At 48.3% G+C, this 26,630-nt stretch overlaps 1 protein-coding gene across 3 annotated transcripts in view; it reads right to left on the bottom strand.

The window, feature by feature from the left end:
• Nucleotides 1-26,630, bottom strand: part of PPP2R5C (protein phosphatase 2 regulatory subunit B'gamma) — a 1,141,542-nt gene that overhangs the window by 134,174 nt on the left and 980,738 nt on the right. For all 3 annotated transcript variants that reach the window (XM_069208343.1, XM_069208345.1, XM_069208344.1), the window contains one exon: nucleotides 12,021-12,122. In XM_069208343.1, coding sequence (XP_069064444.1) covers nucleotides 12,021-12,122 — 102 coding nt within the window. The remainder of the gene's footprint in view (nucleotides 1-12,020; nucleotides 12,123-26,630) is intronic.

The following is a 26,630-nucleotide window of genomic DNA, read 5'->3' as shown; positions in this document are numbered from 1 at the left end:
GAAAGGAGCACACATAAGGAAGGTAAGAACCAGATTAAGATCCCACTGGGGCATAACGAAAGGCACAGGCGGGAACAGATGTACAGGCCATTTCAAAAACCTCTGTACTATAGGTGATTTAAACAGAGATGGTTGATCGGGCAACTGAAGAAAAGCCGATAAGGCTGCAAGATAGCCCTTAAGAGTCCCCAAGGAGGAACCCTGCTGTGCGAGAGACAAAATAAACAAAAGGATGTTAGACAGAGAAGAAGTAAGAGGATCAATAGACCTCTCTGAACAATATGAAACAAAACATTTCCAACGGCAGGCGTAGATCGACTTAGTAGAGGGACGCCTGGCTCCCAGAATGACATCACAGACCTCGGGAGGGAGGTCATAAACCATCAACTGTCACCACTCAATCTCCACGCATGAAGGCGCAAAGTTGACAGGTTCTAGTGGAGAACCATCCCCGGCTGCTGCGACAGAAGATCCTCCCGAAGAGGCAGCCTGATTGGAGGACCGATGCTCATTTTGAGAAGCTCTGGATACCAAACTCTCCGTGCCCAATCCGGAGCCACAAGGATTACTTGGGCCCGTTCGTTCTTGATTTTCTTGAGAACTCTGGGCAGAAGTGGTATAGGCGGAAAACCATACAGGAGGCCTGAACTCCACTCGTGACGAAAAGCGTCGCCTAGCGATAGCCCCCTTGGAAACTCCAACGCGCAAAACTGCTGACATTGCACGTTCTCTGTGGAGGCAAACAGATCTAACCAAGGTGTGCACCACCTTCCCTTTCACAACAGGAAGAAATGCTTTTAATGCTAGCCGGATCGCCCGAAGCTCCAACAAGTTGATGTGGAGCCCAGATTCCGCCAGAGACCAGTGACCTCTGTTCTCCACCTCCCCAAATGGCAGCCCCATCCCAGAAGTGATGCATCTGTCACTACCGTTCGATCTGGTTGAGGAAGGGAGAGGGGTCTACCCTTGACCCATTCGCAGTTCACTAACCACCACTGCAGATCTTCCGCAGTCCTCTCCGAGATCTGAACCACGTCGGTAAGATTTCCCTGATGCTGTGCCCATTGGAACTTCAGGTCCCACTGCAGAGCCCTCGTGCGCCATCTGGCATGCTTGACCAACAGGATGCAGGAAGCCATGAGTCCCAGCAGCCTCAAAGTCTGTCTCACTGAGATCCAGGATAGAGGCTGAAACATCGTAATCATAACCTGAATATCCTGAACCCGCTGATCGGGAGGATAAGCCCGATACTGCACTGTGTCCAGAACTACTCCGATGAAAGAGAGCTTCTGAGAGGGAGTCAGGTGTGACTTCGGCACATTTATAGTGAACCCCAGCGAATGCAAGAGGTCCGCAGTCATCTGGAGGTTGGTGACGAGAGCCTGGGGTGTAGGAGCCTTCAACAGCCAATCGTCCAGGTACGGGAAGATTGAAATCCCTGACCTGCGCAAATAAGCTGCCACCACCGCCATCACCTTTGTGAACACCCGATGGGCACTGGTGAGACCGAAAGGAAGCACGGTAAACTGAAAGTGCTCGTGGCCCACCTTGAACCGCAGGTAACGCCTGTGGCTTGGCAGGATAGGAATATGGAAATACGCATTCTGCAAATCCAACGCTACCATCCAGTCTCCTTGGTCTAGGGCAGACAAAACCTGAGCAAGAGTGAGCATCTTGAATTTCTCCTTCTTGAGGAAGAGATTGACGTCCCTTAAACCAAAAATAGTGCGAAGGCCTTTGTTCTTTTTGGGAATCAGAAAGTAGCGGGAATAACAACCACTGCCTACTTCTGATATCGGGACTCTTTCTATGGCTCCCTTGGCCAAGAGAGCCGTAACTTCCTCGCGGAGCAAAACTAGATGGTCCTCCATCAGCCATTTCTTTGTCGGAGGGATAGAAGGAGAGAAAGACTGGAAGGGAAGGGAGTAGCCCTTCCGTATGATCTGCAGGACCCACTTGTCCGTGGTGATGGAAAGCCAATGAGGGAGATGAAAACGAATCCTCCCTCCAACTGGACGGATGTGATCCCACAGAACCACACTAGGAGGGCTTGGGCGCAGTGGAGGGGGGCTGTGTGGCGGCCGACCTCTGGCCAGACCCTCTGGGTCTGATGGTACCACAACCACGTCCTCTTCTGGGATGCTGTGAAGCCTGAGGACGGTGGCTAAACTGTGGCTGGCGTGGTACCACGCCCCTCCCAAAGCCTCAAAAGGGACGATAGACAGACTACTGTCGTGCCGGCGCTGAAAGGCCCAAAGATCTGGCCCGTGGCTCGAGAATCCTTGAACCTCTCAAGCGCGGAGTTTGCCTTTTCGCCAAAAAGGCGAGAGCCATCAAAGGGCATGTCCATCAAGCTGGATTGGACATCCCCTGAAAAACCAGTAGAACGTAGCCAGGCGTGGCGACATAGGGCCACTGACGATGAAATCGCTCTGCCCAGCGAGTCGGTCGTGTCCAAGCCACACCGGATTGTAAACTTGGCTGCATCTCTCCCATCCTTTACAGCCTGGGTGGAGTGTCCCGTACGCCCTCCGGGACCTGGGGCAGCACTTGCGCCACCGTATCCTATAAAGTATGGGAATAACGGCCCAATAGGCAAGAGGTGTTTACAGACACTCAATGCCAGGCTGGAGGAAGAAAACATCTTCTTCCCAAGCTGATCCAGCCTCTTGGATTCCCTATCCGGGGGAGCGGAAGGGAAGGCACCACGGGAAGTAGAGGCTTGGACAACCAAGCTCTCAGGAGTGGGGTGTTGTGTCAGGAAACTAGGGTCGCTGGGAGCGGGTCTATGGCGGCGGCCGACCGTCCTATTCACAGGAGCCCCTGTGCTGGGTTTGGACCACGTACCCAGAAGGACGTCTATAAGAGCCTCATTGAAGGGCAACAACGGCTCCGATGTTGAAACCCCTGGCTAAAGCACTTCTGTCAGGATATTCGTCCTGACTGGCACCGTAGGCAAATCTAGGTCCAAGACCTCAGCTGCCCTACGCACCACCATAGTGAAAGAAGCCCCCTCCTCTGTAGCCACATTAGGAGGAGAGAGCATACCAGTATCTGGAGATGTGTCCAGTCCACTGGCCTCCCCAAGATCCTCATACCAGTCCTGCTGCAATCCTGATTCTAAAGGGTCCTCAGACCCCTCCCATTCTTCTCCTGCGTCTGGCTGTTCCAAATAATACTCAGACAATGATCTGGGCCGAATCGGCTTTGTTGAAGTCGACGTTGCTCCGGATCATCCGGAATAAGGATGGGGCTGCCACCGGTGGGGGCCGGTGGCGGAATCGTCGACGTCGGACCCGGCGCCGAAGGAGGTCAACTGTGAGAGACCGGCACCGGTCCAGATCTGTTATCGGATCCTGAGGTCCCCAACGGCGCCGAGGCCGAAGATGCCGGCGTCGAATCCGAAGGGGCCCCTGCTGACCCCGCAGGGCCCAAAGACCCACCCGAGAATACAGCCCGCTCAAAGACGAGACACATGGCCACGTAGAATTATTTTATTTGAGCGGGGGTCGATCCGGTCCCCAGAAAGGGGGGAAGACGCGGATTCAACCCTGACGACGGCTCCGCAGAACCACGCTAAGAACGTCGACGTTCCCTAGACGCCTCGTCGGTCGACGGAGGTGGTGAAGACGAAGTCCGCTTGGACGACTTCTTCTTGTGCATCTTACCTTCCGATGACCTCGAATGCGAGGAAGAGGACTTGGGGCTCCGGGAGCGGTGCTGCGACCTCCTCCTACTGCGAGACCGTGACCTCCGCGGAGTCTCGCCGACCGAAGACGAATGTCGGGCCGCAAGAAGCTTAAGGGATCTCTCCCTCAAGGCCTTTGGCGCCATGGCCCGACAATCCGAGCACGAGGAGGAATTGTGGTCCTTGTCCAGGCACCAAAGACAAACTCGGTGCGGATCCATCACCGACATGGTGCGATGACACGCACCACACGGCTTGAATCCTGTCTTTCTCGAAGACATGACTCTAAACAGCCCAAAAAACGTCGACAAACCGTAGATGCAGGGTAGCTCTTTCCAAAACTGCGCTTAACCGGCACGGAAGGAAAAGAACTGACGTACGCGCGCCGAGACGTCGTCTATATAGACAACGTGACATCATAGACGGCTCCAACGACGCTGACTACGCACGCGGATCTGGTCGACGCACGCAGATCCGAACGACACCGTCCAACAGCGCGCAGACAGGGTACTGCTCAGAAAAAACTCCGGATTCGAAGCGGACGCCAGGGAATTCTAAGGTAAGGAAGCTGCAGCTAGAAATCTCTATCAGATTTGGGGTAAACATGTTAAAAAGAAAAGAGGCTACTTTTTTTTTTTTTTTTTTTTACAGCTCCTGCCTCGTCTGGACACTTCATCAGGACTGGATTATGTCCCCTTCTTTTGCAGATCCACTTTTGGTTTCCTCTGGTCTGGTCGTGTTCTTGCACAATCCATTCCCTAAGTCCTCTTGTTAGTTCTAGGGAAGACTAGGTAATTACTTCCCCTTTCGTAGTCGCTCAGGGTCACTCAGGTACTCACCCCTTAGTGTCTCCAGTTATTCCAGCTCCCCTCCAACTACTCCATATCCTTGGGTGGCGGACTTCACTTCACATTCCACTATTTTAGTATATCGTTTGGTTCTCCCCTAGGGCCCTAACTACTTTTCATTAATTCTTACCAATGCTTGTTGTTTCTTGTGGAAAATCCTAATTATTACTGTGTGTATAGATTTAGTGTGCATTGACATCCAGTTGAGAGACTGCCTATAAGTAATCTAGAGTGGTGTTACTATAATAAAGTACCTTTATTTTTGTAACGCTGTGTGGTTCCTTTCATGTGTGTATGTGCTGTGTGACTATATTGGTATTGCATAAGCTTTGCATGCCTCCTAGATAAGTCTTGGCTGCTCATCCACAGCTACCTCTAGAGATCCCTGGCTTCTTAGACACTGCCTACACTTCAATAATAGGGTATCGCTGGACCAGGTATAAGGTGATAACACCATAGATGCTCACCACATACCAGACCAGCTTCCTACATTGGTGGTGCAGTGGTGGTATAAAACACTTGTAATTGCCTTACCACTTTGTCACTAGTAACTTTCCACAGCAAAGTCCACTACTAGTCTTTAGGACACATTTCACTTAGTGATTAGGATCACTAGCCTGTAAGTTTGGGTAAATTGGGAGTCTGGCCCTTTCTCCAAACTCTTAGGGATTCTAGTTGCTTAGAGTAGAAGGGTGAACCCACACCACACTAGCAACATGTCTTCAGTGAAAAACACAACTCAGGTCCCAGTCTCTCAATATGAGAGCTGTACTTTTCAGGAATTGAGTGAGATGTGTGCTTCCAGGAAACTGAAGACAGGGAGGAATCCCAACAAGAGAGTCTACTTCTGGGATTACTAATCCTGGCTGACGAGGAAACCTCAGGCAGCCAGGATGAGGAAATAGAGACTGACCCTCCAATCTTAGACAAGGTAGACTTAGGCAACAATGAGGAGGGTCAGGAGGAATCTGCAGGAAGTGAAAAAGGGGGTCACTCAAGTAAGCCCACTTTTACTCCTAGAGGGTTGGTACAGAGGGTCCTCGGGAGGTGGGATAGGTCCTCTTCATCTGTCAACATCCATGTCTCTTCAGTGTCTGATGGGACCCACCACTCCAACTCAGGGGAAGATTCTCTAGACTGAAAACTCAGAAAGATGAGGTTGGAGGAGGCCAACCTGAGACTGCAGCAGTAGCAGTTAGCTTTGGATAGGGAGGACTTACCAGTGGAGAGGGAGATACAGGATTTGGGGCTAGCTCCCCATAATGGCAGCTACAATACCTACAGGGACACCAAGGTCAGGGAGGACTCCTATGACTCTAGGAAGCGGATTAAGATAGCCCACCTTACTAGGTGGGAGATGACATCCACAAGTGGTTTACTGCCTTAGAGAGGGCCAGTAAAGTACAGAGGATCCCTCAGAGAGAGTGGGCAGCAATCTTGTGGCTCTCCTTCTCTGACAAAGGCAGAGACAAACACCTCACTGTTAGAGAGGAAGGTGTAGATGATTACCAAGCACTTAAGAATACACTCTTGGATGGGTTTGGGATGACCACAGAACAGTAAACAATTCAATTCAGGGAGACTAAAAAGGAGTCCTCCAAGGATTGTATATATTTTGTGGACTGCTCTGTTAAGGCTCTGGAAGGTTGGTTGCATGGAAGCAAAGTGAGTGACTATCAGGGCTTATACAATCTAATTTTGAGACAGCACTGTAGGAAGCTGGCCTGGTGAGCACCTATGGTGTTATCACCTTATACAAGGTACAAGTATCTGCTATTAGTGAGGTGTAGACAGTGTAGAGAAAGCCAGGGCTCTCTAGAGGTAGCTGTGGATGAGCAGCCAAGAATTATCTAGGAGACATGCAAAGCTTATGCAATACTACAATGGTCACACAGCAGCTTATCACACATGCAAGAACCACACCGTGTTTAAAAAATAAAGGTACGTTATTATGGTAACGCAAATACTAAAATACTGTGTAGGCAATACTCCACTAGGAGGTGAGTAAACACCCTATTATATACACATTAGAAGTCAGTGATTGGCATAAAAGTACAAGTTACTTACCTTCGGTGTAGGAAGTTGGCTCTGTATATACTATTTCAAAGTAAGAAATAGTGTGCACAGAGTCCAAGAGTTCCCCTTAGAGGTAAGATAGTGGCAAAAGTAGATAATTCTAATGCTCTATTTTGTGGTAGTGTGGTCGAGCACTAGGCTTATCAGAGGGTAGTGTTAAGCATTTGTTGGACACACACAGGCAATAAATGAGGAACACACACTCAAAGACTTACTCCAGGCCAATAGGTTTTTTTATTGAAAAATATATTTTCTTAGTTTATTTTAAGAACCACAGGTTCAAAGTTTACAGTTAATACTTTAAATGAAAGGTACTTCACTTAGATACTTTAGGAACTTTGAATGAAAGCAGTATTATGTACAGTCTTTGTAAAAATGTCAATAAGCTATTTTCAAAGTGGACACAGTGCACAAATCAACAGTTCCTGGAGAAGGTAAGTAGAGGTTAGTTTTGGAGGTAAGTAAAACACTTACAAGTCTCAGTTCTGGGGCATAGGCAGCCTACCATTGGGGGTTCACGGCAACCCCAAAGTTACCACACCAGCAGCTCAGGGCCGGTCAGGTGCAGAGGTCAAAGAGGTGCCCAAAACACAGAAGCCTATGGAGAACAGGGGTGCTCCGGTTCCAATCTGCCAGCAGGTAAGTACCTGCGTCCTCTGGGGCAGACCAGGGGGGATTTGTAGAGCACTGGGGGACACACAACTAGGCACACAAAACACACCCTGAGCGGCACAGGGGCAGCCGGGTGCAGTGTGCAAAGCAGGTGACGGGTTTCAGGTAGGAATCAATGGAGGGACCCGGGGGTCACTAGCGGTGCAGGCAGGCACAGGGGGGGCTTCTCGGGACAGCCACCACCGGAGCTAGGCAGAGGGTCGTATGGGGGTCACTCCTGCTTTGAAGTTCGGTTCCTTCAGGTTCTGGGGGCTGCGGGTGCAGTGTTGGTTCCAGGCGTCGGGTCCCTTGTTACAGACAGTCGCAGTCGGTGGGGGGGGGAGCCTCTGGATTCTCACGGCAGGTGTCGCTGTGGGGGCTCAGGGGGATCGTCTCTGGTTACTCACGGGCTGGCAGTCGCCGGGGAGTCCTCCCTAAGGTGTTGGTTTCTGCAGGTCAAGCCGTGGGTGTGTGGTGCAGAGTGTAGAGTCTCACGCTTCCGGCGGGAAACGTGAAGTCCTTGGAAGTTGTTTGTTTGTTGCAAAGAAGTAGCTGGTTTTTAACAGGGCCGCTGTTCACAGGAGTTTCTTGGTCCTGTAGTCCAGGGAAGTGCTCTGAGGCTTCAGAGGTCGCTTGTCCCTGTCAGATGCGTCGCTGGAGCAGGTTTTCGAAGTTGGAGACAGGCTGGTAGGGCTGGGGCCAAATCAGTTGTCGTCTTCCTCCTTCTCTGCAGGCTTGCAGGTCAGCAGTCCTTGTTTCTTCAGATTGCAGGAATCTAATTTCCTGGGATCTGGGAGGGCAGTAGCCAATGGCTACTGTCCTTAAGGGTGGCTACACCCTGTTTGCGCCTCCTCCCTGTGGGGAGGGGGGCACATCCCTAATCCTATTGGGGGAATCCTCCAAACTCAAGATGGAGGATTTCTTAAGGCAGGGGTCGCCTCAGCTGAGGACACCTTAGGGGTTGTTCTGACTGGTGGGTGACTCCTCCTTGTTTTTCTCATTATCTCCTCCAGCCTTGCCGCCAAAAGTGAGGGCGGGCATCTCCACTAGCTGGGATGCCCTGGGGCGCTGTAACAAAAGGGGTGAGCCTTTGAGCCTGAAGGGCATCGTCAACATGCTTGCCCAACAGGTCTTGGCCATCATACGGGAGATCCAGGATCTTTGTTTCGACATCTGGCCTGAAATTAGTGGCTTTGAGCCATCCCTGGCGCCTTAAGACGGCTGAACCAGCCAGAAGCTTAAACCCCATGGCCGCAATGTCCAGGGCACAGTCAATGACTTCTGCAGATGTTCACTGACCCTCTGCAATGATCTTTTTTGCGTCCGACTTGTTGGTATCCGAGAGGTCCTCTAAAGAGTGGGAGATGTGAGACCACAGCTGCCAGTCGTACCTGCCGCCCAGAAGTGCCAATTAATTTGCCGCACAGACCACAATTGCTGACATAGAAGAGAATCTGTTCCCGATATTGTCTAGGCGCCTTCCATCCTTATCAGGAGGGGCTGATAAAGGCGCTGAAGGGTTCTTGAAGCATCTCTGGGCAGCCTGGGAAACCACAGAGTCTGGTTTAGGGTGACCCACTGGGCACGCAGGAGCATCTTCTGTTGCCTTATACTTCTTGTCCAGCTTTGGTAACACTGCTGGTACTGTAGCCGGGTTTTTCATAATTTTTAGCCCTTGACTCCAGACATGGTCAATGATTGGGATAGCCCTAATGGATTTTCTGTGCAGCTCATTAAAATCATACAGAAAACAGTCCTACTGCATAGATGGTAATTGCAGCTCAAACCTCATTGCAGCCTTCTTTAAGAGGTTATGGAAAAAGCCAATATCCTCTGGAGGAGCTTTGACTGCCAGTGGCTCCGGAGAAGGAGTGCCGGGATCACATACGCATCCCATTCGTCCTGGTCCGATAGAACCTCTCCTTCCTCTGCGGAGCCTGAAGAGGAACTTGTGGTGTTGTAGGAAAAGCTGGCAGAGGTGCTGGAGTAGCTGGAGCAGAAACTGCTGGCATGGGATCTTTCCTCGGTTGAGGGTAGAAGCGTTCTCTGTAGTCCGCCAGCATAGCCTGGAGGTCGGCCACCAGACCGAGGGCAGAGATACTGTTTCCTGCTGTTGTGGAACTGGGTCATAATTCACTTGGCCATAATACGAATCGTCGGCGAGGATATCACAGAGCTAGGCTTCTTAAATTTGTGAAGCACTTTGGGAGGAGGAGTGGCAGGCTCTGAAGCAGTTTTCTTTACTTTTTTGAGGGATTCTGTACCCAGTCATTTCTTCTGTGGAAAGCCATGCTTTGATGTCTTTTTCCTAGGTGGCTCTTGCCCCTCAGAACTTTCTTGTTTTCTTTTAAGAGGTGTTTTGGGTGCAGAAATAGAAGAAGAGGCACTGTCCTCATTAGAGGCAGAGTGTCCAGTCTTACCTCTTTGCAGCCACAAAAGATGACCCTCCCTGTCCTTCAGGGTCTTGGTAGAAAACTTCCTGCAGATTTTGCAGGCCTTAGTCTTGTGTCTGGGGTACAGGCAGTAAATACACTCCTCAAGTGGATCCTCCACATATAATCTCTTTTTTAAGCATGAGACACAGGATCTGAAAAGGCCTTTCTTTGGTGTCTCTGACGTGGCAGCCGGTTTGAATCACCAGAGTAGATAGAAATATCCAAAGGCTGTAGAAACAGGTCTTCAGACAAACTTTTGAGCAGAGCTCAAAGGAGACTCCTCAGCACAACTTGCGGTGGAAAATATGAGGGAAGGCAGCTCCTCACAGGAGGTTCTAAAGGGGTGAGGCAATCTGATTGGCTCAAGTTTGAGTTTAGGACTATTTTACAAAATGACTAGGATGGGTTATTGTATTGGGGCCTACTTCATGTATTGTGTTCATACATCTTCAGGCCTGGTTTTATATTCCACCGGGGACTCCCATCTCTGCAACGGGGAAGTATTCAAGCATGTGAATCTATGAAAGTTCCAATACTGGAGTAAAAAACTGTTGTCAGCGCGCCAGGGTGGGACCTATATACGACCTGCTACATCATATCAGGCGACCACAACACCAATGACGGACGTGGAGTGGGCCACACCACATAACAGAGAGCAGATACTGCTCTAAGAAAAAAATCTCCAGACCCAGACTGGCGCCTGGGGGGAAATTCTTTGGTAAGGAATCTGCATCTAGTAGTCTCTATCAGATTGTAGGATACATTGAGTAGGCCATGATGGTCTTTGGCGGAAAAGTGGTGGTTTGATTGTGTGGCAGCAGGAAATCATAATGTTTGTAACTCCGGAAACTACAGTACCCAGGCAGGCTCTATTATCTGGTGATGTGTTATGTTGTTGTAATTTTCGGAAATATAACCCCCAGCAGGCTTAGTCTTCCATCAATAATGGTAGAAAATATGGAATAAAACTGTCAGGAGGATGTGGAACATTCTGGAAAAAGCAGCAGGATGTATAATATTCTGGGAAAAAATGCAGCAGTAATTTTTTTAAAAAGCACTGTGCCATTGTATCCTTACTAGCGTACTGGGCTCTGTGAGGTTTCTGTCACATTATGAAGAAATCCTGTTTTTTTGTTGATTAACAGATTTCTCATTGCTGCTGGGAAAGTCTTTTGACTGTATGGAATTTCCACTTTTATTTAATTAGTTGTAGGAAAGTAAGAGTAGCTATGCTCTGGAACTGTTATGATTTTCTACTGTTGGACAATATTCTGGACATTACTTTGATTTATTTCTTAAAAAGTCAGATCTTGTACCATTTTATAAACAAGTTATCTGGATGAGCAGAATATTCCCTGGATATGACATTAGAGAGTGTAGGTGACAGTTTTCTGCAGTTCACCTCTGGGCACAGACATATATTCCAAATATTTTTTATGCAACACTCTGGAATACAAATTGTGCAGATTATTTCATTCTTTTCTTATTCAGATTACTTGATTCTGCTGTTATAGACTACTGTGAAGCAGATGTGGCCCGCCTCTCTACCCTAGAGGGTTTCATAACCTTATCTACATACCCATTATTCTCTACCCCTTGTGGTAGTGTAGTAGTAATAGTGGAATTAACATAATCAGGACAGTTTGTCTGTTCTGCTAAAGTCAAGTTTATTATAAAATTCCGATAAAATCTGACACCACAGGACCATTCCAAAGTAAAACACTTGTAATTTGATGGTTGGATAAACTAAGAGAAAAAAAATACCTTAGGGAAATACAGCCACTGCCACAAGCTCTCTGGCACAGCATCCATTGTCATCATTCAAATCCAAAGGAACATTACAGCCATATACAAAACTCATGCAATCTTGCAAAGAGGTAGTCTGGCCTGGCCATACCTCATTAAAGTGAATGTGTTTCTCACAATTGTTAGCCCTCCCTTCTCCATTTTGTTTTCAAAGAATGCCAAGTTTGGGGTTATATCTCACTACGTTTTGCTGCTGTGGAGAACAGATTACTATGAGATTTAAAATGACAAATACTGTGTTACTTCGAGGTCATACACAATTTTGTTGCCCCTCTTAAACTCTAACCCCTAAATAATCAGAGCTGAGCATACCACATACCCATCAAATTTGGTATAGATTTAATCAAACTGTGCCATGTTTTTAGACCTGAAAAATACATTTCCTAAGATTGACTACAAGTCATGCAGAACTAAAGAATTACTATAAACAACTAGTCACTAGAGGATGTGCATTTTAAGAGTTTTAGAAACACATACAAAGACCATCAGTAAGTGCCTAGTGATATCAAAACTTACTTTTGCTTTTCGGCTTTAAACTGTTGAGTGCAATCATCAAATAATTTTTGGTTCATCTCCATAAAGAGTTTCAGGGCATTGTATATCAATCCGTGTATTGTTCTAAAAATAAAAATTACAATGTGAAAATTTGTTTATAAATTTATAGATTAATCAAAATTGGAGTAACCTGTTCTTAAAAGCACCCTAAAACCACTTAGTAGGAGACACTATGAAATTAAACAGAAAAGCATAAAGCAAAAAATAAACTTTAGTATTGGCTGAAGGAAGCTAACAGGGAAAAGCTACTTATCTTCAGTAACAATCTTTCTGGCTTATACTCTAACCCCATATTGCTCACCTTGTGAATGTTCCCCAGGTGTCAGAAAGAAACCGGAAACTTTAAAGCAGTACACCTCTGTACCTGGCAGGTGGTATCCGGGGCATGTCTGCACCAACGTCATGTGCATTCTTATAGCTGTTCACACCACCCAGGGCCTATAAGCAGAGTAGGATGACCAGTGTGCAGATCTCCAATTTGGAACCGTTTTATATAGAAAAAGAGCCAAGTTCACAGAATGAGAATGTGGAAGGATCGGTGAGCAATCCACAGTATCTACTAGAAAGATGGTTACCAAAAGTAAGCAACTTGTTCTTACAATGGCTACTTCTAACTACAGATTCCTCATCTTGCGTATAAATACCATAGCAGGACCTCACCAGGTAGTGGGTCTGAACTGGTTCAGACTAGTTGTGCAGGACTGAGTGTACAAAATGCGCCTGTCAACTTGTTCTGGCTGCTAAAGCAGTTATGTTTCAGAACTACTGACTCCCACGTAGAGGTCTGGCATACAGCCAGGACAGGCACTCTGAGTGCCAGGGCTGCAGCTATAGCTCTGGTGGAATGAGCCCGTAAACCTTCTGGAGGCTGTTTTTTTTTTTTAGCCATTGCACACCAGATCTTAACCCAGAATAATCCACTGGGAGAAAATGTGTGTGTGTGTGTGAGAGAGTGAGGGAGTGAGATATATATATATATATATATATATATATATATATCTAATGGTCCAAACGATCAGGCCTCTGCTGCCTCAGAGAGATGAGGTGCAGCAAATAATGCCGGAAGTATGACAGCCTCCCTGACATGAAATGAGTAACCACTTGTGGCAGAAAGGAAGCTGGAACCGTCAGAACCAAATTATCTGGAAAGCATGTAGTAGAGGGTGGGTGGTTTGAAACAGTTTGCTCATAGGCTTAGCCAATGTTATGGGAGATGACAAAGGCCATTTTCAATGTCAAAGTCTCATGGCACAACTCTGCAGCGGCTCAAAAGGCTGCATATCAAAAAAGAGGAGTACTAAATTCCCACTGTGGCATCACAAAGGGTGTTGGGGGAAATAAATGTTGCAAACCTTTCATCACAACTAGAAGTCTCTATCAGATGTTCAAGTTACTTACCTTCGGTAACGATATATCTGGTAGAGGCATATTCTAGTTGCAGATTCCTTACCGACTCACCCATCCTCCCGCACAGCAAAATGATTTCTAGGACAGGAAGTTCCCCTTAAGGGCCCTGGTTTTTGCGCACCACTCTGTGTTCTTCATGGCTCAGTGCTACTGGCGTGGAAAGTCATAAAAAAAAACTGATGTCAGCTCGCCGGGGTGGCGCCTAAATACGACGCAACGTCATCACGACGAACATGACACTGATGACACCTGCAGAGTCGACTGACGCCACCTAACAGCGTGCAGAGGTACTGCTCAAATAAAAATCTCCAGATCCAGTCTGACGCCTGGGGAAATTCAAAGGTAAGGAATCTGCAACTAGAATGTCTTTACCAGATACAGCGTTACCGAAGGTAAGTAACTTGTACTTTCCGTTGCCAGATCAGCCTTCTTTACTTAAATCACATGTTGTGACTTTGCTGATGCCAAGTTATGATTTGAAAGTGTGCTGAGGCCTGCTAATCAGGCCCCAGCACCAGTGTTCTTTCCCTAACCTGTACTTTTGTTTCCACAATTGGCACACCCTGGCATCCAGGTAAGTCACTTGTAACTGTTACCTCTGGTACCAAGGGCCCTGATGCCAGGGAAGGTCTCTAAGGGCTGCAGCATGTCTTATGCCACCCTGGGGACGCCTCACTCAGCACATACACACTGTTTGCCAGCTTGTGTGTGCTAGTGGGGATAAAACGACTAAGTCGACATGGCACTCCCCTCAGGGTGCCATGCCAACCTCACACTGCCTATAGGTATAGATAAGTCACCCCTCTAGCAGGCCTTACAGCCCTATGGCAGGGTGCACTATACCATAGGTGAGGGCATAAGTGCATGAGCACTGTGCCCCTACAGTGTCTAAGCCAAACCTTAGACATTGTAAGTGCAGGGTAGCCATAAGAGTATATGGTCTGGGAGTCTGTCATGCACGAACTCCACAGCACCATAATGGCTACACTGAAAACTGTGAAGTTTGGTATCAAACTTCTCAGCACAATAAATGCACACTGATGCTAGTGTACATTTTATTGTAACATACACCCCAGAGGGCACCTTAGAGGTGCCCCCTGAAACCATAACCGACTACCAGTGTGGGCTGACTAGTTTTAGCAGCCTGCCACACATCAGACATGTTGCTGGCCACATGGGGAGAGTGCCTTTGTCACTCTGTGGCTAGTAACAAAGCCTGTACTGGGTGGAGGTGCTTCTCACCTCCCCCTGCAGGAACTGTAACACCTGGTGGTGAGCCTCAAAGGCTTACCCCCTTTGTTACAGCACCCCAGGGCACTCCAGCTAGTGGAGTTGCCCGCCCCCTCTGGCCACGGACCCACTTTTGGCTGCAAGGCCGGAGGAGATAATGAGAAAAACAAGGAGGAGTCACTGACCAGTCAGGACAGCCCCTAAGGTGTCCTGTGCTGAGGTGACTCTGACTTTTAGAAATCCTCCATCTTGCAGATGGAGGATTCCCCCAATAGGATTAGGGATGTGCCCCCCTCCCCTCAGGGAGGAGGCACAAAGAGGGTGTAGCCACCCTCAGGGCTAGTAGCCATTGGCTACTAACCCCCCAGACCTAAACACACACCTAAATTGAGTATTTAGGGGCTCCCAGAACACAGCAAGATAGATTCCTGCAACCTAAGACGATGAAGGACTGCTGAGCTGAAAACCTGCAGAGAAGACGGAGACACCAACTGCTTTGGCCCCAGCTCTACCGGCCTGTCTCCCCACTTCTAAAGACACTGCTCCAGCGACCTCTGAAGCCTCACAGGACTACCCTGCATCTAGAAGGACCAAGAACTCCAGCAGACAGCGGCTCTGCTCCACAAAGACTTCAACTTTGCAACAAAGAAGCAACTTTGAAACAACACACGTTTCCCGCCGGAAGCGTGAGACTTTGCACTCTGCACCCGACGCCCCCGGCTCGGCTTGTGGAGAACAAACACCACAGGGAGGACTCCCCGACGACTACGAGACCGTGAGTAGCCAGAGTTGACCCCCCTGAGCCTCCACAGCGACGCCTGCAGAGGGAATCCCGAGGCTCCACCTGACCGCGACTGCCTGCTTCAAAGACCCGACGCCTGGTAAAGACACTGCACCCGCAGCCCCCAGGACCTGAAGGATCCGACCTCCAGTGCAGGAGCGACCCCCAGGTGGCCCTCTCCCTTGCCCAGGTGGTGGCTACCCAGAGGAGCCCCACCCCCTTGCCTGCATCGCTGAAGAGACCCCTTGGTCTCCCATTGAAACCTATTGCGAACCCGACGCCTGTTTGCACACTGCACCCGGCTGCCCCCGTGCCGCTGAGGGTGTACTTTCTGTGCTGACTTGTGTCCCCCCGGTGCCCTACAAAACCCCCCTGGTATACCCTCCGAAGACGCGGGTACTTACCTGCTGGCAGACTGGAAGCGGGGCACCCCCTTCTCCTTTGAAGCCTATGTGTTTTGGGCACCACTTTGACCTCTGCACCTGACTGGCCCTGAGCTGCTGGTGTGGTAACTTTGGGGTTGCTCTGAATCCCCAACGGTGGGCTACCTTGGACCCAACTTTGAACCCTGCAGGTGGTTTACTTACCTGCAAATCTAACAAATACTTACCTCCCCCAGGAACTGTTGAAAATTGCACTGTCTAGTTTTAAAATAGCTATTTGCCATTTGTGTGAAAACTGTATATGCTATTTTGTTAATTCAAATCCCCTAAAGTTCCTAAGTGAAATACCTTTCATTTAAAGTATAGTTTGTAAATCTTGAACCTGTGGTTCTTAAAATAAACTAAGAAAATATATTATTCTATACAAAAACCTATTGGCCTGGAATTGTCTCTGAGTGTGTGTTCCTCATTTATTGCCTGTGTGTGTACAACAAATGCTTAACACTACCCTCTGATAAGCCTACTGCTCGACCACACTACCACAAAATAGAGCATTAGAATTATCTCTTTTTGCCACTATCTTACCTCTAAGGGGAACCCTCACTTTGAAATAGTACATACAGAGCCAACTTCCTACATTGGTGGATCAGCGGTGGGGTACAAGACTTTGCATTTGCTGGACTACTCAGCCAATACCTGATCACATGACTAAATTCCAGAAATTGTCATTAGAAACTGATTTTTGAAATTTGAGCTATTTTTCCAAATTTTTTAAAGTCCTGCTAGGGCCTTGTGTTAGTCCCTGTTAGCATTTCTTTTAGAGTTTCAAAGTTTTGTAAAAGTTTGAATTAAGTTCTAGAGATAGTTTTAGATTCTTAAAAAGTATTCCAACTTTTAGAAACATAATGTCTAATGCAGAAGAGAATGTGATGGAACTCGACGTCACCCCTTACCTGAATCTTAGGATGTCAGAATTAAGGTCTCTCTGCAAAACAAAAAAGATAAGAACTGGTTCAAACCCTACCAAAGTACAGCTCCAGGAGCTTTTGGCAGAGTTTGCCAAGAACAACCCCTCTGAGGATGACCTCCCAGAGGGGGAAGCTAGTGAAGTGGAGGAATTCCCACCTCCAGTCCTAGTTAGGGAGGCCAGGGCTCCTCAAACCCTGACTCCAAATGTGATAGTCAGAGATGCTGCTTCTCTCACAGGAGAGTCCAGCACCTCTGGAATCACTGAGGATAGCCTCAGTGAAGATGACCTACTGTTAGCCAGGATGGTCAAAAGATTGGCTTTAGAGAGACAGCTCCTAGCCATAGAAAGGGAAAGATAAGAGATGGGTTTTGGTCCCATCCATGGTGGCAGCAACATAAATAGGGTCAGAGATTCTCCTGACATGTTGAAAATCCCAAAAGGGATTGTAACTAAATATGAAGATGGTGATGACATCACCAAATTGGGCTTGTGCAACCAGAAAAGTAAACAGATCTCACTGGGGTGCTCTCCTTTGGGAAATGTTCACTGGAAAGTGTAGGGATAGACTCCTCACACACTCTGGAAAAGATGCAGAATCCTATGACATCATGAAGGCTACCCTGATTGAGGGCTTTGGATTCTCCACTGAGGAGTATAGAATTAGGTTCAGGGGGCTCAAAAATCCTCGAGCCAGACCTGGGTTGATTTTGTAGACTACTCAGTGAAAACACTGGATGGATGGATTCATGGCAGTGGTGTAAATATTTATGATGGGCTGTACAATTTATTTGTGAAAGAACACCTGTTAAGTAATTGTTTCAATGATAAACTGCATCAGCATCTGGTAGACCTAGGACCAATTTCTCCCCAAGAATTGGGAAAGAAGGGGGACCATTGGGTCAAGACTAGGGTGACCAAGACTTCCACAGGGGGTGACCAAAAGAAAGGGGTCACAAAGACTCCCCAAGGGAAGAGTGTTGAGACATCCAAAGGGAAAAGTAAAGAGTCTTCTATAGGGCCTGACAAACCTGCTCAGGAGGGAGGGCCCAGAGCCTCTTCACAATCTAATTTTGGGTACAAGGGTAAAAACTTTGATCCCAAAAAGGCCTGGTGTCATAGCTGTAATCAGCCAGGACACCAAACTGGAGACAAGGCCTGTCCCAAGAAAGGTTCCACTTCTCACTCTACTCCAGCTAACACTGGAATGGCTAGTCTCCAAGTGGGATCAACAGTGTGCCCAGAGCAAATCAGGGTTCACACTGAAGCTACATTAGTCTCTGAGGGTGGGGTGGATTTAGCCACACTGGCTGCCTGGTCCCCCTAATATGCAAAAATACAGGCAGCAACTCTTAATTAATGGGACAAGTGTAGAAGGCCTGAGGGATACAGGTGCCAGTGTCACCATGGTGACAGCGAAATTAGTTTCCCCTGGTCAATATCTGGCTGGACAAACTTATCCAGTCACCAAGGCTGACAATCAGACTAAAGTACATCCCATGGTTATGGTAACTTTAGAATGGGGAGGGGTCAATGGCCTGAAACAGGTAGTGGTCTCCTCAAATATCCCTGTAGACTGTTTGCTTGGAATTGACCTGGAGTCCTCAGCATGGGCTGAGGTAGAACTCAAAACCCATGCAGCCATGCTGGGTATCCCTGAACTGGTGTGTGTCAAGACAAGGGCACAGTGCAAGGCTCAAGGTGAAAACGTGGTGTTGGAGCCTGGAAAAAGGGCCCAACCCTCCAAGAGAAAAGGAAAGAAAACTGGGGAACCAGCGTCCACACAACCAGAAAAAGAGAACCTCTCTTCTCAGGAAGAAGTTCTGCCCCCTGAGGGAACTGAGCCCATGGAGTTAGAACCTTATTAGGTTGAGCTCCTGGGCCCAGGGGGACCCTCAAGGGAACAGTTGCGTAAGGGGCAAGAAACCTGTCCCTCTCTTGAAGGCCTTAGGCAGCAAGCTGCTGAAGAGTCCAATGGAAAAATAACAGGAACACATAGAGTCTATTGGGAAGATGGACTCCTTTACACTGAGGCAGGAGATCCCAAACCTGGTGCCACGAGGAGAGTGGTAGTGCCTCAGGAGTTTAGGGAGTTCATTCTAACCTTAGCTCATGATATTCCTCTTGCTGGGCATTTGGGACAGACCAAGAGTGGGTCTACTTGAACCTCTCACAGCCTCAGGGAACCAATACATACTAGTAGTAGTGGATCATGCTACTAGATACCCTGAAGCAATTCCCCTTAGGTCGACTACTGCCCCTGCAGTAGCCAAAGCACTCATTCGTATTTTTACCAGAGTGGAATTTCCTAAGGAGGTGGTTTCTGACAGAGGTACCAACTTCATGTCAGCATACCTGAAACACATGTGGAATGAGTGTGGGGTGACTTACAAATTCACCACACCATACCATCCACAAACCAATGGTCTTGTTGAAAGATTTAACAAGACATTGAAAGGCATGATCATGGGGCTCCCTGAAAAACTCAAAAGGAGATGGGATGTCCTCTTGCCATGTCTGCTTTTCGCCTACAGAGAGGTGCCTCAGAAGGGAGTAGGGTTTTCCCCCTTTGAACTTCTGTTTGGCCATCCTGTAAGGGGATCACTAGCTCTTGTAAAAGAAGGCACACATATGAAAATTAATATTAAATGTATATTGGGACTTAATACAGACTAATCTGGATTTAATATATACAATAATATTGTGTTGTGGAAAATCAATTTTTGGTAAAATCCTATCTAACATAATTGTATATTGTTGCCTATTAATTTTCATACGTGTGCCTTCACACTTTGCATAATATTGGATAACTTTGTTACCATTCAGGGTAGTTTAGGGGGTGAAACCCTAATGTTGAGCACCATTAGCAATTTACATAAAGGCAGTTAGATTACAAAGTAGGGGCGCCAATTACTCAAATTTTCTCACCCTCCTTCAATATTTACAGCTCTTGTAAAAGAAGGCTGGGAGAGACCTCTTCATGAGCCTAAACAAGATATAGTGGACTACAGGGAGTGCAGAATTATTAGGCAAGTTGTATTTTTGAGGATTAATTTTATTATTGAACAACAACCATGTTCTCAATGAACCCAAAAAACTCATTAATATCAAAGCTGAATATTTTTGGAACTAGTTTTTAGTTTGTCTTTAGTTTTAGCTATGTTAGGGGGATATCTGTGTGTGCAGGTGACTATTACTGTGCATAATTATTAGGCAACTTAACAAAACAAATATATACCCATTTCAATTATTTATTATTACCAGTGAAACCAATATAACATCTCAACATTCACAAATATACATTTCTGACATTCAAAAACAAAACAAAAACAAATCAGTGACCAATATAGCCACCTTTCTTTGCAAGGACACTCAAAAGCCTGCCATCCATGGATTCTGTCAGTGTTTTGATCTGTTCACCATCAACATTGCGTGCAGCAGCAACCACAGCCTCCCAGACACTGTTCAGAGAGGTGTACTGTTTTCCCTCCTTGTAAATCTCACATTTGATGATGGACCACAGGTTCTCAATGGGGTTCAGATCAGGTGAACAAGGAGGCCATGTCATTAGATTTCCTTCTTTAATACCCTTTCTTGCCAGCCACGCTGTGGAGTACTTGGACGCGTGTGATGGAGCATTGTCCTGCATGAAAATCATGTTTTTCTTGAAGGATGCAGACTTCTTCCTGTACCACTGCTTGAAGAAGGTGTCTTCCAGGAACTGGCAGTAGGACTGGGAGTTGAGCTTGACTCCATCCTCAACCCGAAAAGGCCCCACAAGCTCATCTTTGATGATACCAGCCCAAACCAGTACTCCACCTCCACCTTGCTGGCGTCTGAGTCGGACTGGAGCTCTCTGCCCTTTACCAATCCAGCCACGGGCCCATCCATCTGGCCCATCAAGACTCACTCTCATTTCATCAGTCCATAAAACCTTAGAAAAATCAGTCTTGAGATATTTCTTGGCCCAGTCTTGACGTTTCAGCTTGTGTGTCTTGTTCAGTGGTGGTCGTCTTTCAGCCTTTCTTACCTTGGCCATGTCTCTGAGTATTGCACACCTTGTGCTTTTGGGCACTCCAGTGATGTTGCAGCTCTGAAATATGGCCAAACTGATGGCAAGTGGCATCGTGGCAGCTGCACGCTTGACTTTTCTCAGTTCATGGGCAGTTATTTTGCGCCTTGGTTTTTCCACACGCTTCTTGCAACCCTGTTGACTATTTTGAATAAAACGCTTGATTGTTCGATGATCACGCTTCAGAAGCTTTGCAATTTTATGAGTGCTGCATCCCTCTGCAAGATATCTCACTATTTTTGACTTTTCTGAGCCTGTCAAGTCCTTCTTTTGACCCATTTTGCCAAAGGAAAGGAAGTTGCCTAATAATTATGCACACCTGATATAGGGTGTTGATGTCATTAGACCACACCCCTTCTCATCACAGAGATGCACATCACCTAATATGCTTAATTGGTAGTAGGCTTTCGAGCCTATACAGCTTGGAGTAAGACAACATGCATAAAGAGGATGATGTGGTCAAAATACTCATTTGCCTAATAATTCTGCACTCCCTGTATGTACTAGGCCTACATTCAAGGATGGCAGAGTATATGGAAAAGGCAAGTAAAAACCTTGAGGCCAGCCAACAACTCCAGAAGTTTTGGTATGACCAAAAGGCTGCTATGGTTGAATTTCAGCCAGGGCAGAAAGTCTGGGTTCTGGAGCCTGTGGCTCCCAGGGCACTTCAGGACAGATGGAGTGGCCCTTACCCAGTGCTAGAAAGGAAGAGTCAGGTCACCTACCTGGTAGACCTAGGCACTAGCAGGACCCCCAAAAGGGTGATCCATGTGAACCGCCTCAAACTCTTCCATGACAGGGCAGATGTGAATCTGTTGATGGTAACAGATGAGGACCAGGAAGCTGAGAGTGAACCTCTCCCTGATCTCCTCTCCACAGACCCTGAAGATGGCTCAGTAGATGGAGTGACCTATTCAGACACCCTCTCTGGCCAACAGCAATCTGACTGTAGGAAGGTCCTGCAACAGTTTGCTGAGATCTTTTCACTAACCCCTGGTCAGACACACCTGTGTACCCATGATGTGGACACAGGACACAGCATGCCTGTCAAAAACAAATTGTTCAGACAGTCTGACCAAGTTAAGGAAAGCATCAAGGTGGAAGTCCACAAGATGCTGGAATTGGGAGTCATTGAGCACTCTGACAGCCCCTGGGCTAGCCCAGTGGTCTTAGTCCCCAAACCTCACACCAAAGATGGAAAAAGAGAGATGAGGTTTTATGTGGACTACAGAGGACTTAATTCTGTCACCAAGACAGATGTCCATCCCATTCCAAGGGCAGATGAATTGATAGACAAACTAGGTGCTGTCAGATACTTAAGTACCTTTGACTTGAAAGCAGGGTACTGGCAAATCCAAATGGCACCAGGAGCAAAAGAAAAGACAGCATTCTCCACACCTGATGGGCATTATCAGTTTACTGTTATGCCCTTTGGTTTAAACAATGTCCCTGCTGGCTTGGAGTCCTTTAGTGCAGCGTATCTTGACGATATTGCTGTCTTTAGCTCCAGCTGGCAGGATCACCTGGTCCACCTGAAGAAGGTTTTGAAGGCTCTTCAAGCAGCAGGCCTCTCTATCAAGGCATCCAAATGCCAGATAGGGCAGGGAACTGTGGTTTACTTGGGACAACTTGTAGGTGGAGGCCAAGTTCAGCCACTCAAGCTTAAGATCCAGACTATTCTGGACTGGGCAGCTCCAAAAACCCAGACTCAAGTCAGGGCATTCCTTGGCTTGACTGGGTACTACAGGTGGTTTGTGAAGGGATATGGATCTATAGTGACACCCCTCACAGAACTTACCTCCAAGAAAATGCCCAAGAAGGTAAACTGGACTGTGGAATGCCAACAGGCCTTTGCCACCCTGAAACAAGCAATGTGCACAGCACCAGTTCTCAAAGCTCCAGATTACTCCAAGCAGTTCATTGTGCAGACTGATGCCTCTCAACATTGGTAAGGGGCAGTTTTGTCCCAAACAAATGATGATGGCCATGACCAGCCTGTTGCTTTCATTAGCAGGAGGTTACTCCCCAGGGACCAGCGTTGGAGTGCCATTGAGAGGGAGGCCTTTGCTGTGGTTTGGTCCCTGAAGAAGCTGAGACCCTACCTCTTTGGTACTCACTTTGTAGTTCAGACTGACCACAGACCTCTCAGATGGCTAATTAATGCAAATGAAAGGTGAAAATCCAAAACTGTTGAGGTGGTCCATCTCCCTACAGGGAATATGGACTTTATAGTGGAACACAGAGCTGGGACTGCCCATGCCAATGCAGATGGCCTTTCCAGGTTCTTCCACTTAGAAAATGAAGACTCTCTTGGGAAAGGTTAGTCTCATCCTCTTTTGTTGGGGGGGGGGGGGGGGGGGGGGGGGGGGGGGGGGAGTGGAGGCGGGTTGTGTAAGAAAATGCCTCCTTGGCATGGTTACCCCCTGACTTTTTTCCTTTGCTGATGCCAAGTTATGATTTGAAAGTGTGCTGAGGCCTGCTAATCAGGCCCCAGCACCAGTGTTCTTTCCCTAACCTGTACTTGTTTCCACAATTGGCACACCCTAGCATCCAGGTAAGTCCCTTGTAACTGGTACCTCTGGTACCAAGGGCCCTCATGCCAGGGAAGGTCTCTAAGGGCTGCAGCATGTCTTATGCCACCCTGGGGACCCCTCACTCAGCACAGACACACTGCTTGCTAGCTTGTGTGCGCTAGTGGGGATAAAACGACCAAGTCGACATGGCACTCCCCTCAGGGTGCCATGCCAACCTCACACTACCTATAGGTATAGATAAGTCACCCCTCTAGCAGGCCTTACAGCCCCAAGGCAGGGTGCACTATACCATAGGTGAGGGCATAAGTGCATGAGCACTATGCCCCTACAGTGTCTAAGCAAAACCTTAGACATTGTAAGTGCAGGGTAGCCATAAGAGTATATGGTCTGGGAGTCTGTCATGCACGAACTCCACAGCACCTTAATGGCTACACTGAAAACTGTGAAGTTTGGTAAACTTCTCAGCATAATAAATGCACACTGATGCCAGTGTACATTGTATTGTAAAATACAACCCAGAGGGCACCTTAGAGGTGCCCCCTGAAACCTTAACTGACTACCGGTGTGGGCTGACTAGTTTTAGCAGCCTGCCACACACCAGACATGTTGCTGGCCACATTGGGAGAGTGCCTTTGTCACTCTGTGGCTAGTAACAAAGCCTGTACTGGGTGGAGGTGCTTCTCACCTCCCCCTGCAGGAACTGTAACACCTGGCGGTGAGACTCAAAGGCTCACCCCCTTTGTTACAGCACCCCAGGGCACTCCAGCTACTGGAGTTGCCCTCCCCCTCCGGCGCCCCTTTGGCGGCAAGGCCGGAGGAGATAATGAGAAAAACAAGGAGGAGTCACTGACCAGTCAGGACAGCCCCTAAGGTGTCCTGAGCTGAGGTGACTCTGACTTTTAGAAATCCTCCATCTTGCAGATGGAGGATTCCCCCAATAGGATTTGGGATGTGCCCCCCCCCCCCCTCTCCCCCTCAGGGAGGAGGCACAAAGAGGGTGTAGCCACCCTCAGGGCTAGTAGCCATTGGCTACAAACCCCCAGACCTAAACACACCCCTAAATTGAGTATTTAGGGGCTCCCAGAACACAGCAAGATAGATTCCTGCAACCTAAGACGAAGAAGGACTGCTGAGCTGAAAAACCTGCAGAGAAGACGGAGACACCAACTGCTTTGGCCCCAGCTCTACCGGCCTGTCTCCCCACTTCTAAAGAACTGCTCCAGTGACGCGTTCCACAGGATCCAGCGACCTCTGAATCCTCAGAGGACTACCCAGCATCTAGAAGAACCAAGAACTCCCGCGGACAGCGGCTCTGCTCCACAAAGACTGCAACTTTGCAACAAAAAAGCAACTTTGAAACAACACACGTTTCCCGCCGGAAGCGTGAGACTTTGCACTCTGCACCCGACGCCCCCGGCTCGACTTGTGGAGAACAAACACCACAGGGAGGACTCCCCAGCGACTACGAGACCTTGAGTAGCCAGAGTTGACCCCCCTTAGCCCCCACAGCGACGCCTGCAGAGGGAATCCCGAGGCTCCCCCTGACCGCGACTGCCTACTTCAAAGACCCGACGCCTGGTAAAGACACTGCACCCGCAGCCCCCAGGACCTGAAGGATCCGACCTCCAGTGCAGGAGCGACCCCCAGGTGGCCCTCTCCCTTGCCCAGGTGGTGGCTACCCAGAGGAGCCCCCCCACCCCCTTGCCTGCATCGCTGAAGAGACCCCTTGGTCTCCCATTGAAACCTATTGCGAACCCGACACCTGTTTGCACACTGCACCCGGCCGCCCCCGTGCCGCTGAGGGTGTACCCCCCCCCAGTGCCCTACAAAACCCCCCTAGTCTGCACTCCGATGACGCGGGTACTTACCTGCTGGCCGACTGGAACCGGGGCACCCCCTTCTCCATTGAAGCCTATGCGTTTTGGGCACCACTTTGACCTCTGCACCTGACTGGCCCTGAGCAGCTGGTGTGGTAACTTTGGGGTTGCTCTGAACACCCAACGGTGGGCTACCTTGGACCCAACTTTGAACACTGTAGGTGGTTTACTTACCTGCAAACTTAACAAACAGTTAGCTCCCCCAGGAACTGTTGAAAATTGCACTGTCTAGTTTTAAAATAGCTATTTGCCATTTGTGTGAAAACTGTATATGCTATTGTGCTAATTCAAAGTTCCTAAGTGAAATACCTTTCATTTAAAGCATATTTTGTAAATCTTGAACCTGTGGTTCTTAAAATAAACTAAGAAAATATATTTTTCTATACAAAAACCTATTGGCCTGGAATTGTCTCTGAGTGTATGTTCCTCATTTATGGCCTGTGTGTGTACAACAAATGCTTAACACTACCCTCTGACAAGCCTACTGCTCGACCACACTACGACAAAATAGAGCATTAGTATTACCTATTATTGCCACTATCAACCTCTAGGGGGAACCCTTGGACTCTGTGCACACGATCTTTCACTTTGAGATAGTACATACAGAGTCAACTCCCTACAGGAACCCTCTCTATAGCTACCTGGGCCAAAAAGGCTTAGACTTCATCGCAAAGGAGCGCCATATGATCCTCCAATATCCGATTGTATGAAGGTGGCATGTCTGGAGGAGACGTCTCGAAGAGTAGGGAGTAGCGCCTTCTGACAATTTGGAGGACCCACCTGTCTGAGGTAATGGATTGCCATTGAGGCAGGTGATGGGGTATCCTGCCACCTGATGTACCTGCGGACTAGGAAGGCTTGGAGGCTGGAAAGGGGGCAGGGTGGACTGGGTGACCCACTGGCTCCCTGATACCCAGGGGCGTGGGATCCCGCATCCGCGCAGGGGCTGTACAGGATGCACAGATCGGTGGCCGGGGGGAAAGGATGCGGTTGGGTGCCCGTTCCATAGCCACAAAAGGGGAGAAAGGCAGACCGCTGGGATCTAGGAGCGGGCGCGAGGCCAAGGTACCGGGCCGTGGCTTTGGAATCCTGAAAGTGCTAGAGTGCTGAGTCCGCTTTGTCTCCGAGGAGACGTGTGTCATCAAAGGGCATGTCCATCAAGGATTGCTTGACATCCCCTGAAATGCCAGATGTTCTCAGCCAGGCATGGCGTCTCAATGCCACCGTCGATGCAACCTATCTACCCAGAGAGTCGGTCGTATCCAGTCCACAACGAATCATTAACTTCGCTGCATCCCCTCCATCTGTTACGGCTTTGGA

Source organism: Pleurodeles waltl, chromosome 9, assembly GCF_031143425.1.
Source record: "Pleurodeles waltl isolate 20211129_DDA chromosome 9, aPleWal1.hap1.20221129, whole genome shotgun sequence".
Classification (NCBI taxonomy): domain Eukaryota; kingdom Metazoa; phylum Chordata; class Amphibia; order Caudata; family Salamandridae; genus Pleurodeles; species Pleurodeles waltl.
Note: the sequence above shows the minus strand (reverse complement) of the source record. Positions and strands in the feature narration are given on the sequence as shown.